The 16,799-nt window shown below is 44.1% G+C and overlaps 1 protein-coding gene across 2 annotated transcripts; it reads right to left on the reverse strand.

Moving 5' to 3' along the window:
* Positions 1–4,022: 4,022 nt before the first annotated feature.
* LOC135462049 (leucine-rich repeat neuronal protein 1-like) lies at positions 4,023–15,580 on the reverse strand. Of its 2 annotated transcripts, XR_010443424.1 has the most exons (2): positions 13,009–15,580; positions 4,023–4,311 (listed from the first exon to the last, which is right to left on the reverse strand). XR_010443424.1 is itself a non-coding variant. In XM_064739389.1 (1 exon), the coding sequence occupies exon 1, from the start codon at positions 15,317–15,319 to the stop codon at positions 13,142–13,144; it is 2,178 nt and encodes a 725-aa protein (XP_064595459.1). In that variant the 5' UTR covers positions 15,320–15,580; the 3' UTR covers positions 11,989–13,141. The 2 variants fall into 2 exon arrangements, 1 of the variants encoding a protein (XP_064595459.1); XM_064739389.1 differs by lacking the exon at positions 4,023–4,311 and having other exon boundaries at positions 11,989–15,580.
* Between the last annotated feature and the right edge of the window lie 1,219 nt (positions 15,581–16,799).

The following is a 16,799-nucleotide window of genomic DNA, read 5'->3' on the forward strand; positions in this document are numbered from 1 at the left end:
TAATTACTTGCGGGTGCAGAAATGGGGTATAAAGGGGAGGCATTGAAAGGCTATCTGCATAATCGCTGCAGAAGATCTTGTGTGTTCCATTTCTTTTACAGTAAACTGTGTACTTTCCAATGACCCTTGTCATTACCAATGACTAATTAACTTATCTGAGTGAGAATGTAATACACAGCCAATGCCAAATAAAATCTGGTTTAGCGTCAGTTCCACTTTTTACCTCTTGTGCGTTTTTACTGCGTTTCAGTATATTTATCGGCTTGTGGGCAGAGGCCAAGAACTTGCATCAGTATGCTATTGCTGCATGAGCCATAATTTTTGTCAACTCGAGGACACCCTTACAACAGTGGCGTCCGTGGCTGAGGGCGCTAGCGCGCCAGCGCGTCGCAATGACCCAGGAGCCTCTCACCAATGCGGTGGGTGTGAGTTCAAGTTCAGCTTTTGCTGGCTTCCTCTCCGGCCGTAGGTGGGCAGGTCTGACAGCAACCTGTTAATGGTTGTGGGTTTTCGCCGGGCTCTGCCCGGTTTCCTAGCGCCATAATGAGGGACCGCCGTCGTATAAGTGAAATATTTCTGAGTACGGCGTAAAACACCAATCAAATAAATAAATAAATATAAAGTTATGTTGTGGGATCGGTGTACTGCGACAATGCTTGTCATGGTGTGCCTGAAAACGACGACAGAGGCCAAGTACTGGAACCTGCATACAGGGACTATACTGGCTATGATGTCCATGAATGCGGGGACAGAGGCCAAGTACTGGAATCTGCATACTGGGACTAAGCTGGCCATGAAGTCCCTAAAAACGGGGACAGAGGCCAAGTACTGAAACCTGCATACTGGGACTATGCTGGCCAAGATGTTCCTGAAAACGACAACAGAGGCCAAGTACTGGAACCTGCATACAAGGACTATACTGGCTATGATCTTCCTGAAAACGGGGACGGAGGCCAAGTACTGGAACATGCATACTGGGACTAAGCTGGCTATGATGTCCCTGAGAACGGTGACAGACCAAGTACTGGAGCCTGCATACTGGGACTATGCTGGCCATGATGTCAATGAAGGCGGGGACAGAGGCCAAGTACTGGAACCTGCATACTGGGACTAAGCTGGCCATGATGTCCCTGAAAACGATGACAGAGGTCAAGTACTGAAACCTGCATACTGGGACTATGCTGGCCATGATGTCCCTGAGAACGGGGACTGAGGCCAAGTACTGGAACCTGCATATTGGGACTATGCTGGCCATGATGCCCCTGAAAACGGCGACAGAGGTCAAGTACTGGAATCTGCATGCTGAGACTAAGCCGGCCATGATGCCCCTGAAAACGGGGACAGAGACCAAGTACTGGAGCCTGCATACTTGGACTAAGCTGGCCATGATGTCCCTGAAAACGGGGACAGACGCCAAGCACTGGAGCCTGCATACTGGGACTAAGCTGGCCATGATGTCCCTGAAAACGGGGACAGACGCCAAGTACTGGAGCCTGCATACTGGAACTAAGCTGGTCATGATGTCCCTGAAAACGGCAACAGAGGCCAAGTGCTGGAACCTGCATGCTGGGACTAAGCTGGCCATGATGTCCCTGAAAACGGGGAGAGAGGCCAAGTACTGGAACCTGCATACTGGGACTATGCTGGCCATGATGTCCCTGAAAACGGGGACAGAGACCAAGTACTGGAGCCTGCATACTGGGACTATGCTGGCCATGATGTTCCTGAAAACGGGAACAGAGGCCAAGTACTGGAGCCTGCATACTGGGACTATGCTGGCCATGCTGTCCCTGAGAACGGGGAGAGAGGCCAAGTGCTGGAACCTGCATACTGGGACTATGCTGGCCATTGTGTCCATGAATGCGGGGACAGAGGCCAAGTACTGGAACCTGCATGCTGGGACTATGCTGGCCATGATGTCCCTGAAAACGGGGACAGAGGCCAAGTACTGAAACCTGCGTACTGGGAATATGCTGACCATGATGTCTCTGAAAACGGGGACAGAGGCCAAGTACTGGAATCTGCATACTGGGACTATGCTGGCCATGATGTTCCACAAAACAGGAACAGAGGCCAAGTACTGGAACCTGCATACTGGGACTATGCTGGCCATGATGTCCCTGAGAACGGGGACAGGGGCCAAGTACTGGAATTTGCATGCTGGGATTAAGCCGGCCATGATGTCCCTAAAAACGGGGACAGAGACCAAATACTGGAGCCTGCATACCTGGACTAAGTTGGCCATGATGTCCCTGATAACGGGGACAGAGTTCAAGTACTGGAGCCTGCATACTGGGACTAAGCTGGCCATGATGTTCCTGAAAACGGGGACAGAGACCAAATACTGGAGCCTGCATACTTGGACTAAGTTGGCCATGATGTCCCTGATAACGGGGACAGAGTTCAAGTACTGGAGCCTGCATACTGGGACTAAGCTGGCCATGATGTCCCTGAAAACGGGGACAGAGGCCAAGTACTGGCGTCAGTATACCGAAACTTTGTGGACCATAATGTTTGTATTCTGGAATCAATATACTGAGATTGCTGGTCATGATGCCCCTGAAAACGTAGACCACGCTTCCATTTTGGTTTCCACGCGTGGGTGGGGCTCACTATATGTTGGTGTCGTCTTAAATTCCTGTGTAGTATATTTAGGCACTGCTGTGTTATACAGTTATACATCACGAATAAATCGAAGCATAAAGTGTAATGGTTTGATGCTAAGAATACCAGCTAGACTCATGTAATTTCCCCAAACCATTTCCAAGGCCAATATCTATCGGTAGGCCTAAATCTGTTCATAAGGCCACGAAAGCCCCCGAAAGTGAGACGCAAGCGTCACTATGTTAATGAAAGAGATGACAAGGCGTGTATGTATAACCTGTGAACGCCATATAAGGGGACGGCGGCTCATGTGAAAGAGGTATATATCGCGTTGGTAGAGCTATGGTTTCCATGGTAACCAATTTCTCGAAGTGAAACAGTCGCTTTGGGAAATAATTAAGCTTGTCATCAGTTATGATGGTCGTCGCGAGATGTTTTCGTCGAACCATGAATCTATAGACAGATACCTGATCTAAAGACACCACCATATCGATGCGGCAACTAAACGCGGCCTAATCGTTTTCTGCTCCAAAAAGGCCAGAAGCGTTCGTAACAAAACATTCGGGAACACGCTTCTAAATCTGTTATCCAAATCAGTGGGTCACCCTGAAGCCTTTTCTCACGCCAGATGTCTGAGTTTGTCTCCTCCACTGGCCTCAATTAAGCTGCGTGTCCGAGTTGGCTTTCAGTGTTGTGTCTGTCTGTCTGTCTGGCTGTCTTTGTCTCCTCTGTACATAAGATCTGACAGACGACTGAGAATCAGGGGAGGTTCCTGAGACCACAGGGAGCAGAGGACTGCTGATTGCACACTGGAGCTGCCAGAGGCTCTTGTCTCAGAAATAAGCCCCAGTCCACAAGGACTTGGCTCTGTCAGATTAGGATGATGAGTGCCATCCTTCAGTCTGCTACACAACACTTAACCCGATACTGTCCGGATGACACTGACTCTATAGACATAAGCCTACCCTTTAGTGCCCCAGGGAATGGTCTCTATTAGAACGCAACGGAAAACCGATGAAGAGCCATCAAGCTTATTTAAAGATATGAGTATACACAGTGGTCCTTAATAAAAAGAGGAGTGGAAAGCGGTTATTTTAAGGGAGCGATATGAAAATTTTTCTTCGTTTAATATAACCAGCCTGTGAGGGAAAATTATTAATATTAATTATAAATTATGAAAGCTTCATAAAGTGTTACAAGCATGGTTATCGTTAGTGTGTCAAACTGGGCATGAATTGCGCAATTGTTATGGTGCAAATTGTGTGAAATTGTGAAGATCCTATATCACGGAACAGTCCTCAACCAGCCTGTACACCAGTATGTCCATTCAGCCTGTACACCTGTCAGTCCATCCAGCTTGTACACCCGTTAGTCCACTCAGCCTGTACACTCGTCAGTCCACTCAGCCTTTACACCCGTCAGTCCATTCAGCCTTTACACCCGTCAGTCCATCCAGCCTGTACACCCGTCAGTCCACTCAGCCTATACACCCGTCAGACCACTCAGCCTGTACACTTGTCAGTCCACTCAGCCTGTACACCCGTCAGTCCACTCAGCCTGTACACTCGTCAGTCCACTCAGCCTGTACACTTGTCAGTCCATCCATCCTGTACGCCCTTCAGTCCATCCAGCCTGTACATCCGTCAGTCCACTCGGCCTGTACATCTTTCAGTCCACCGAACTTGTATACCCACTAGTATGCACAGTCTGTAAGAAAACAAATAAATATAAGCTATATATGTCTATATTATCCAACACATGTTCGCCTTCAGAATTTGCCAAATAGCTGATGTAAGATTTATAGGTGTGATGTTTACTTTAAACGATCGGTGGAATATTAAAAGGGTAGAGTGTAGGACTTTGTATTCAGGGATACAACAACGGCAGTATTTATGGTGGGAAATACGTAACAACAAAACAATTCCTCGGGGATTGGTTTAATGTAATTAGCCCAGGGACTTAAACTATTAAAACGGTTACTTAAGACGAAGATGTGTGGTTGCTGGAATTCGATAGGCGCACATCATTACAGCCGGCATATTTTATATAGACTTGGTCCTTTCTCCCGTACACGTTCATCACTATCACGTGACTGACACCCATTATTGGAAAGACGATTCGACGTGTGGCGTAAGATAAACCTGTGTTTCTTTCGGCCATACTTCATCCTTCTATTATTTCCAAAACATTAAAATAAACAGATTAAGCAGGTTTATTTTCTTCTGTATATATTTTCGTGGATTGTGTTTTACATGGCACACATGTTACTTAGGTGTTTTGATTACACAGTTGTCTTAAGTTATTTGCAGACAAATGTAAGTTTCAAAATTACACTTCTACAAACAAAGTGTACCGGCAGACCATACATGAGTCAAATAGAACACATCAGTCATGCTGAACACAGTAGTCATGTAGCACACATTTGTAATGTAGCACACATTAGTCATGTTGCACACATCAGCCAAGTAGTGCACATAAGCTATGTCAGACAAATTAGTCATGTAGCACACATCAGTCAAACAGAACACACCAGCCACTCAGCCCACGTCAGTCATGTAGCACACATCAGTCAAACAGAACACACCAGCCACTCAGCCCACGTCAGTTATATAGCACACATCAGTCAAGCAGAACACACCAGCCACTCAGCCCACGTCAGTCATGTAGCACACATCAGTCAAATAGAACACACCAGCCACTCAGCCGGTCATGTAGCACACATCCGTCAAATAGAACACACCAGCCACTCAGCCCACGTCGGTCATGTAGCAGACATCCGTCAAACAGAACACACCAGCCACTCGGTCGACTTCAGTCATGTAGCACACATCAGTCAAACAGAACACACCAGCAACTCAGCCCACGTCAGTCATGTAGCACACATCAGTCAAACAGAACACAACAGCCACTCAGCCCACTTCAGTCATGTAGCACACATCCGTCAAACAGAACAGGCCAGCCACTCAGACCACGTCAGTCATGTACCACACATCCGTCAAACAGAACACACCAGCCACTCAACCCACGTCAGTCATGTAGCACACATCAGTCAAACAGAACACACCAGCCACTCAGCCCACGTCGGTCATGTAGAACACATCAGTCAAACAGAACACACCAGCCACTCAGCCCACGTCGGTCATGTAGCAGACATCCGTCCAAACAGAACACACCAGCAACTCAGCCCACGTCAGTCATGTAGCACACATCAGTCAAACAGAACACACCAGCCACTCAGCCCACGTCGGTCATGTAGAACACATCAGTCCAAACAGAACACACCAGCCACTCAGCCCACGTCAGTCATGTAGCACACATCAGTCAAATAGAACACACCAGCCACTCAACCCACGTCAGTCATGTAGCACACATCCGTCAAACAGAACACACCAGCCCCTCAGACAGCGTGAGTCATGTAGCACACATCCGTCAAACAGAACACACCAGCCACTCAGCCCACGCCAATCATGTAGAACACATCAGTCAAACAGAACACACCAGCCACTCAGCCCACGCCAATCATGTAGAACACATCCGTCAAACAGAACACACCAGCCACTCAGACCACGTCAGTCATGTAGAACACATCCGTCCAAACAGAACACACCAGCCCCTCATACCGCGTGAGTCATGTAGCACACATCCGTCAAACAGAACACACCAGCCACTCAACCCACGTCAGTCATGTAGCACACATCCGTCAAACAGAACACACCAGCCCCTCAGACCGCGTGAGTCATGTAGCACACATCCGTCAAACAGAACACACCAGCCCCTCAGACAGCGTGAGTCATGTAGCACACATCCGTCAAACAGAACACACCAACCACTCAACCCACGTCAGTCATGTAGCACACATCCGTCAAACAGAACACAACAGCCCCTCAGACCGCGTGAGTCATGTAGCACACATCCGTCAAACAGAACACACCAGCCCCTCAGACCGCGTGAGTCATGTAGCACACATCCGTCAAACAGAACACACCAGCCACTCAGACCACGCCAATCATGTAGAACACATCAGTCAAACAGAACACACCAGCCACTCAGTCAGTCATGTAGAAGACATGTTATGTAGCAAGTATCGATCATGTAGCACACCTACGTCGTGTAGTTCGGATCAGCCATGCAGCAAGACCATACATGTAAATCACACATCAGGCGTGTGCCACACATCAGTCATGTAGCACAAATCAATCATTTAGCAATTCACAAAGCGCATATCAGTAATATAAGAACTATCAGTCTTGCAACATACATTAATCATGCAGCTCATCTTAATAATATCAATGGGCCAACTGCATAAGACTTATTTGTATATTTTTAATTAGTTTAATGACTGTGGTGAAATCATATAATTATGTCTATGTCAGTTTGATAAGGGACATCTGTGACCATGTCTATGCCATTTTGGTAAAAGACTTCTGTGACCACGTCTATGTCATTTTGATAAGGGACATCTGTGACCATGTCTATGCCACTTTGGTAAAGCACTTCTGTGACCACGTCTATGTCATTTTGATAAGGGACTTCTGTGACCATGTCTATGTCACTTTGGTAAAACACTTCTGTGACCACGTCTATGTCATTTTGATAAGGGACTTCTGTGACCATGTCTATACCACTTTGGTAAAACACTTCTATGGCCATATCTGTGTCAGTTTGGTAAGGGACATCTGTGACCACATCTGTGACCACGTAGATAAAGGTCTCTGTTTGACTGATGTCAGATTGGTAAGGGACTTCTGTGACCATGTCTATTTCAGTTTGATAAAGACGTCTGTGACCTAGTCTAATTAGTTTGATGAAGGACTACTGTGTCATGTTAGGTAAGGGACATCTGTGACCACGTCTTTGTCGGTGTGATAAGGGACTTCTGTTACCACGTCTGTGTTAGTTTGGTAAGGGACTTCTGTGACCACGTCTATGTCAGTTTGGTAACGGACTTCTGTGAACACGTCTATGTCAGTTTGATAAGGGACATCTGTGACCGCGCCTATGTCAGTTTGGTAAAGGACTTTTACGACCATGTCTATGTCAATTTGGAAAGAGACTTCTGTGACCACGTCTATGTCAGTATCGTAAGGGACTTCTGTGACCACGTCTATGTCAGTTTAATAAAGGACTTCCGTGCCCATGTCTATGTCAGTTTGATAAACGACATCTGTGACCATGTCTATGTCAGTTTGATGAAGGACTTCTGTGTCATCTTTGGTAAGGGACTTATGTAACCAAGTCTATGTCGGTTTGGTAAGAGACATCTGTGACCACGTCTGTGTCAGTTTGGTAAGGGACATATGTGAGCACGTCTATGTCAGTTTGATAAAGGACTCCTGTGAACATGTCTATGTCATGTTTATTAAGATACTTCTCTGACCATGTCTGTGTCAGTTTGTTAAGGGACTTCTGTGACCTTGTCTATTTCAGTTTGATAAAGGACTTCTGTGACCACGTCTACGTTTGTTTGGCAAGGGACTTCTGTGACCATGCCTATGTCATGTTTGATAAAGGACTTCCGTGACCATGTCTATGTCAGTTTGATGAAGGACTTCTGTGTCATGTTTGGTAAGGGACTTCTGTGACCATGTCTATGTCAGTCTGGTAAGGGCCTTCTGTGACCATGTCTAATGCGATTTGGAAAGGGAATATATCTATGTCAGTTTAATAAGGTATTTCTTTTACCACATCTATGTCAGTTTGGTAAGGGCCTTCTGTGACCATGTCTAATGCAATTTGGAAAGGGAATATATCTATGTCAGTTTAATAAGGTATTTCTTTTACCATGTCTATGTCAGTTTGGTAAGGGATTTCCGTGACCATGTCTATGTCGGCTTGATAAAGGACTTTTGTGACCATGTCTATGTCATGTTTGATAAAGGAATTTTGTGACCATGCCTATGTCAGTTTGATCAAGGACTTCTGCGTCATGTTTTGCAAAGGACTTCCGTGACCACGTTTACGTCAGTATCGTAAAAGACTTCTGAGACCAAGTCTATGTCGGTTTGGTATGGAACTTTTCCGACCACGTCTATGTCAGTCTGGTAAGGGCCTTCTGTAACCACATCTATGTCACTTTGGTAAGGGGCATCTGTTACCAAGTCTATGTCAGTTTACTAAGGGACTTCTGTGACCACGTCTATCTCCGTTTTGTAAAGGACTTCTGCCACTACGTCTATGTCAATTTGGTAAGGGATTTCTGTGACCAGGTCTATGTAAGTTTGGTAAGGGATTTCTGTGACCACATCTATGTCAGTTTAGTAAGGGAATTTTGTGACCACGTCTATGTCAGTTTGGTAAGGGACATCTGTGACCAAGTCTATTTCAGTTTGGTAAGGGACTTCTGTGACCACGTCGCCCTCAGCATGGTAAGGGACTTCTGTGCCCACGTCTGTGTGAATTTGGTAAGGGACATCTTTGACCAAGTCTGTGTCAGCTTGATAAGGTATTTTTTTACCAAGTCTATGTCAGTTTGGTAAAGGACTTCTGTGACCACGTCTATGTCAATTTGATAAGAGACTTCTGTGACCACGTCTATGTCAGTTTGGTACGGGACTTCTTTGACCACGTCTACGCCCCTTTGTTAAAGGACTTGTGTGACCACGTCTATGTCAGTTTGGTAAGGGACTTCGATGACCATTACTATTTAGTCAAAATCAATTTAGTAAGAACAGATATATATTCAGGTACGGTTTTGGATTCAGAATGTTTTGTTTTGTATTTGATTTTTTAGAAGAATTACTGAAATGACGTGTCGAAGTTAGGCATAATTAAATAGTCCAATTTGAGTATCACTGCACATTTACATTGACCGTTGCATTTCAGTTGATTCTATATCAGCTAATGAGTTTGAAAGCGCAAAAACATCAAAATATTATGTCCAAATTTTCAATTAATTTTTTTTTAAATATATTTGTACCCAATTTAATTTTTTAGTACAATCTCTCTTATGGACACAACGACACGTCGAATCCAACCCTGAGGGAGTTACAGATGATCGGCACAGTCTTACTTTGTCAGATATATGGTGTTAACCCCTGCTGTGATCCCAAGACTTTAAAATTTGGTGGTGTTGCAGATTTTGGGCACAAACTAATCACTGTGGTGCTGGTGGGTGAAGTAAAATCTGAATGTGGCGGGTTGAAGATATACAAATAAGCTTGCAAGTGACAGAGATGTATGCTTGATTGATTTATTTATTTCATTGTTGTTTTACGCCGCACTCAAAAATTATTCATTTATATGGCGTGGGTCAGCATTATGGTAGGAGCCCGGGAAGTATAGTTATAAAATGATCCACTACCATGACCAGAATTCCACCCGTGATTCGATTAAATAATCAAAAGAGGCTGAAAGACAAATACGGCATGAATTTGACAATATTCTTCATTACAAAGAAACCTATTATTGACTCTTCTGTTATTCAGGACTCTTTTATTTATCGGCCGAACAATTCCCTCGCTTCGCGTGCTATCGCCTCGGCGAATTAGCCGGCTCATAAAAGGGGGGTGTGAAGACTTGGTGTGTTAATAAGTCGATGTTATGAGCGCGCGTTATCAGGGCTGATATGCTTTATTACCAGTTAGTGGGTACTGTTTGGGGCGAGGGTCGGTACCAATCGATCCCAGGGGACTAGGTCAGCTTATCGAACAGAGGAATTCAATTGTAACGGCCGTCCCACTTCCCGGACTAAATGTTGCCTGCATAGATGGCTATTTGTCATTTCTACCGTCCAATAAAATGGAAATTGAGGTCCTCTCAGTGACGTCAATAGAAGGTCACTCCATGAGGTCTTCATTGCTCACGTGAGCCTTCAGCAATAAGATGGAGGGCATCGCGGCTATTGTCTCAGTCAGGCCGTGCCATCACAATACTACCAGCCATCTTCTCAGTCCACAAAGTTGTGGCCAAAATTTAAATACCATTCGTCCTTAGGATATCTGACAGCGTATAACCTATAGGTAATAAACTTGGGTAGAACAGAAGACTGTTGTATTGCATACCTGCGCTTATTTCTAAGAATGTTACCATTCCAGAGTTCAGTGTTGGCGAAAGCTACAAATGTCTCTACAGTTAATAATGACGGCGGTTGTAACAGTGTCTAACGGTTCACAATGAAGACATTTGTAGAAATGCTTACCGTTCATAATGTTGTCTCAACATTTTTAACAGTGTCTACATTTCACAATGACGACATATGTAACAGTGTCTACAGTTCATAATCACCGCGGCTACAATAGACCGTTAAGAATGACCACAGCTCTAACAATCTCTACGGTTCATAATGACGAAAGTTGTAACAGTCTCTGCAGTTCATGATGACGCTTGTTGTAACAGTGTCTACAGTTCATAATAACAACAGCTGTAACAGTCTCTACAGTTCATAATGACGAAAGTTGTAACAGTCTCGACAGTTTATAATGACGACAGCTGTAACAGTGTCTACAGTTCATGATGACGACACTTGTAATAGTCTATATAGTTCATAATGGGAGCAGTTATAGCAGTATCTACAATTCATAGAGACCACAGACGGTACGTCATTAAGAATGACGACGGCTGTAACGGCCTCTACAGTTCATAATGACGAAAGTTGTAACAGTCTCTACCATCCATAATGACGCTCGTTGAAAGAGTTTCTACAGTCCATAATAGCGACAGTTGTAAGAGTATCTACAGTTCTTAACAGTGACTGTGGTAACAGTCTCTACAGTTCATCATGGCGACAGCAATAACGGTGTCAACACATCATAATAGCGACAGCTGTAATGATCTTTGCTGTTCACAATGGCCACAGCTGTAACAGTCTCTTTTGTTCATAATGACAACAGCTGTACCAGTCTCTACAGTTCATGCTGCCGGCAGTTGTCGCTTCTATAGAGTTTCTATATTTAGTAATGACAACGGCTGTAAGAGTATCTACATTTTATGATGACACCAACTGTAACAGTTTCTACAGATCACGAGGACTGAGAACAACCGTAGAAGTTTAGCAAGGGGAGTTATCACAGTGCTCTGTAATGATTGCGGCAATGACAGTACCTACATGTACACTTGGGTGGTTTTAGCGTTCATTATAAGGTCACACACAGATCAGAAAAGACGTTTATGACAGGAATACCCACAGTAACGACCATGGTGATAATCGTGTCTGCAGTTCTGTAATGACGTTGCGGATTAAAGTGCCTACAACCAGGAATGAGGTTGATGATAAAGTCAGCAATGGCGTTGACAGTAAGAATGTCCATAGTCAGCAATGACGTCTACAGCTCATTAATGATGACAGTGATGACTGAAGTTCAATAATGAATTTTGACACATATCTAATACCGTATACGTTTTCATTTTCTTATGAGCAATGCTGACAGTGATAACAGAGCACATATAATGATAACCACGCCAATCGGCTTATTGGGTTTATTGCAAAGTAAATTTTTATGCATATTACAATAGCAAAGACAATAGCAATTTTTAAAATAAACAAGCATATAATAAAAAGCAAAGACAAGTGATGAAGCATGAAAATAGTGCAGTGTATGATGAGTCTGAGTTAAAGATTTCTGCACCATGCTACATTACTCACAATAAATAATGTTCATCGGAGGTGTCGTTAAGACATATTAAGACATAGATAAATTTTTAAAAATTACAAATGGGCGTTACATAAGCCAATGTTTTACCCACTTTGACATCGTGTTTCGTGACGGAGCGGTTCAAATATACAACCAGTCGCTCAGGAAAACGCGACACAAGAAATGCACGCTCCCAAGGCCTAATTAAACTTGCATGAAAATCCTAACCTCCAGATATTGAGCGCTCTATCCCCAATAACATACTAATAGGAACTTGTGCATGATCTGCACCATTGCATAAATAAATGATCTGGTTTAGAAGAAAAAAGCATACTGCGTACCCATGGCAACTTGATTCCGATATGCCAATACAGGTATAGAACGTGTGAAGGACACAGCACCTGTATATAGCTAACACTGACAACAGCAAACCACGGATACCGTGGGTCAATATGACAGACAGCCCTACGGCAGTGCACGTTGTTATTCCCCAAAATATACAGGTAAATACACACCATTTTAGACAAGTTGCACCAGAAGATATTTTATGGTTTTGTCTAAACATTTTAATCATACCCTTTTATCATGTTATACCGGATTTCGACCATGTTTTACATTAAGGGAGAGCTATGCTGAATGTGTAAAGGCCATTCCCTATCACATTCGTCAGTTTTCATCAGGTGTACAACAATTCATCGGCTAAATTCACCACTGCGTTTTCTTTAACGTCACAGACATCAAAATACAGTGTGAATACTGAAACCCTTGTTGTCAAGACAACGCCGCCCAATATACCACCAGTTCAGGCAGTCATGCGAGGGAATGGTACATTTACCTTTATGCTGATAAAATTTGGTTTCCCATCACTCAGTAACAGAACTTCCGGTTGTCTCGTCAACACACACGATCGTTATCCACATGACGTCACAAACGATAAGGTCACAAAAACGTTTCTTTTCACATAACTATCACGTCACTACAGCGGGAAAAGATGCCTCACTTTCTTCAATGAAACATTCTTCGTCCGACAATTCTAACATTTTATTTTCGTATGTGGTTGGAGTTCCTACCGAACTCCGCGCGTCAGACACGATGCGCTGTCGGGATGTGGACTGCGGCAACATGTACCGTCCGATATTTTGCGATTTGTTGTATTTTTTAATGGACAACCTAATAAGACATGCACAAGTGATTACAACAAATGAGCAGCCAATGGAAAGGCCTATTACTAATGAACGCGCACTGTAGATGCCGTCATGGCTCAACTTCCGGCTATTCGTGGACACAGTATTACACTTCCGGTCCAGAGCTGCCTTGTCCGTCATTAGCGCGATGCAGATTTCAAAACAAATGGAGGCATTAAGATGATTAAGACTGTACTTTCTCATGCCAGGGCTTATCTCCACGACCTGATAGTCATTGCTCATATTACTTAATTTTTCACGAAATAGAAGCTTATATTTATGCCTGGAATCAGTGCCGTTCCACGTGAACACGATGGTACTTTCCGATGTGGCTAGAATCACAATATCTCCATGATTTCCTTCCACGTCAATGGTGAAACATTTCTCTGTTCTTCCTTGGGAATTTTGAGCCACACATTTATACTGGCCAGAATTCTGAAATGTCAGCGGTTCAATGGTAAGTGTACTCCCACTTTGAAGAGGATGTAATCTCTTTGTGTCGTTTGAGGAGCAGAATTCAGGATTAATGTCCTTGGAAAAGACCCAGTAAACGTCCGGTGGGGGATTACCCAAGGCGTAACAGTCCAGCCTGAGACTGTCTCCGAAACTAAACGATGAGACCTGACTAAAACTAGACACGATATCCGGCTGACAGAGGGACGGGACGTACCAGCGAAGGGACTGAGACAGCAGCCTGCCAGTGAGACGGGTAGGGCCGTGACACACAGTGTCGTTAAGATCCACCACCTGCAGGCTGGGGCGAGGCTCTAGTAGTAGCCAATGTATATTACAGTCACACACAATTGGATTGCCTTTGATGAAGAGGCGCTGTACCGATGCCAAACGGCCGACGGTCTGATTTGAGATGGCCCGTAATTTATTGTTCTCTAGGTGCAGACTTTGTATCAGTGGGACGTTTGAGAAAGCCCAGTGATCAATGTACTCCAAACTAGGGTTGTTACTTAACTCCATCTTCTCCAGAAAAGGCATGTTCATAAAGGACTCTCGCTGTACGTATTTCAGATATTTCTCGTCTCTCAGAAAAAGTTGTTGGGTCTTCACGTTAATAAAAGCGTGGGTGTTCAGTGTCCGGAAATTATTTTTGCTTAAGTCTAACACAGAAAGTTTTTGAAAGCCTTCCAATTTTTCCGATAGACCGCCGCTCAATTCATTTTCATTGAGATAAAGATACTTCAAGTTGGATATACCATGAAAGGCCCCTAAGTCAATTGTACGGATTCGATTGTGGGACAAATCTAGGGAAGCCAGTCTGTTCAAATGTTGGAACACTTTTGCGGAAAGAGATGTGATGAAATTGTAAGATATATCCAACCTCTCCAATTTCAATAAGTCGCGAAACCACTTCTTGTGCAGTTGCCAAATTCCATTGTGGGAAAGATCTAAATATTGAAGTTTGCCCATGTAGCTGAAAGCAGCAGGGTGTATGAATTCGATTTTGTTATGGGAGATATTCAGGCTGCTGAGATACTCTCTGTTTAGGAGCCAGTCCCCTAGGAGGCTAGTGATGCTGTTCTTAGACATATCCAGAATACTGACGGATGACCGGAAGCGTTTAAACTCGCGCATTCCCTCGATTGCATTACCACTGAGATTTAGACAACGTATGCTGGCCATGTTGTCAACGACTGTTAGGACAGCTGACAACGATAGCCCATTCCCTGATAGATTAAGGGTATCCGTGTCTGAGGGGAAATTGAGATGTAAATCTGCAGGGAACCTTCCATCAGAACAATCCACGATTTTCCTCACAGAACCCGTCTGGGGGTCCATGACGGAGTAACATGTACAGAGCTTGGAACACTCGGTGGACCAGTGGTTACCGGAAGCCATCGATGTCAGGCCCGATAACAGCCACATGATGACGTAATACAACATCGCAGAGTATAATCTCGCACCGAATATATCTACAAGAAACACTTCCCAGAGTTTACGGAAAGTCATGGTTGTAAAATGAAGTTACTCAAAGATCTTTTTTCTCGAAAACTAATTTCGCGGGAGTTGCACACAGAAAGCCTGGTAAAGCTGCTTAACATTAGAGGAGATTGTATATGGAGTTATCTCGGGGATAATTTCTGACTTGCCTCCGTCTGTCAGCGGTCACACTTTAAATTCCCATTTCCATGGCGCTAACCTGTGCGCAGATTCCTCGTTAGCTTCGCCCAGCCTGTAATCTCGGGTAAAGCCAGCGCTCTATCGCAGTAATTCTCCAGGCTCCGGTGAGGGTAGGAGGGTGATTATAATCTGATCAGAGCACTCCTATCCTCTATACGCAGTTTAAAACAGTCCACTATCGAGCGTACTGAACACTGTTTTTTTTTCTCTCTAGCAGAAGTTGTTGTGGTTGTAATTCTGGACGACGAACACCAGAGTCTTAATGTTCGGTCTTCATCTCAACATGTCGATCAATGGCCACCAGGTAAATAGATAGCACGTCCTCCCAACAGGCCGAATGTTACATCCACGTCCCGCGATTAAGTTCGTGACGTCACTCACGAGGTTTCTCTGCTGTTATCCGTCGATCGGCTACTGGATGGATCAATCCGATTACAGCACAGAGTACAAACCATCTAGGATATGTGTAATGATGTTACACAGACGTGAATGTGTGGCGTGTCTTCCTGCCCAGACAAGTGGTATCTGTGGAAGAGAAGAAACATGATAGAAGAGACTGGCTATTCATGTGGTCTAGTGATATCATATCTTTATAAGGTTGACATTGGTGAAATTAACTGATCTTCCTCCATGTTCTGGAGATAATTTGACAAGAAGACAACATGGGAAATTCGGCCGTTTTGTAAGAGAACGAGCATTATGGCAAACTGCTTGGGGTAATTTGTCGCCTGACGTACGTTGATCGCCAGACGTCGCTTGTCTAATAAAGTCCATTTGGAACGGAAAATGAACAATATCCAGTAGTTTTCCCCATGGCCTAACCTTTTACTAAAGGTACTAAACCGGTTAGCGTATTGTACCGATTTGTTTACTGGTCAGTTAAGCAACATAGGCCAAAACAGGAACCCGGTCGGCGGCATTTCGCGCGCTCAACCACTAGCAGACGTAAGACCGCAATATATTACTGAAGACTATCGAGAGTTTATGGGTTATAGAAGTTTCGCTAACTGAACGTTCGGAGATGATTTAATGTACATATATAGAGCACTGAATGTGCAAATACAGCAATAGGCAAATGGGAAATGGACTGACAATGAAGCAGTCTTGATACTGATGTATATTTCAGCACATATTAATTGCCCCACTATCTTCTGTGTTACAGCCCGTATTTTTTGTTACCAACTAAACACGTGATTGAACATAATAAAACGCGAAAGATTATGTCCTAATGTGGAAGAAATACTCTTGATGGGTTTCAAAAAACTTAAATATGTAGACAACACCACGTTTAATTGATGTTTTGTAGCAA

Source organism: Liolophura sinensis, chromosome 1, assembly GCF_032854445.1.
Source record: "Liolophura sinensis isolate JHLJ2023 chromosome 1, CUHK_Ljap_v2, whole genome shotgun sequence".
In the NCBI taxonomy this organism is placed as follows: domain Eukaryota; kingdom Metazoa; phylum Mollusca; class Polyplacophora; order Chitonida; family Chitonidae; genus Liolophura; species Liolophura sinensis.

Excerpts from the sequence above, each read along its gene's own strand:
- LOC135462049 (XM_064739389.1), bottom strand. The coding sequence starts at position 15,319 with ATGACTTTCCGTAAACTCTGGGAAGTGTTTCTTGTAGATATATTCGGT.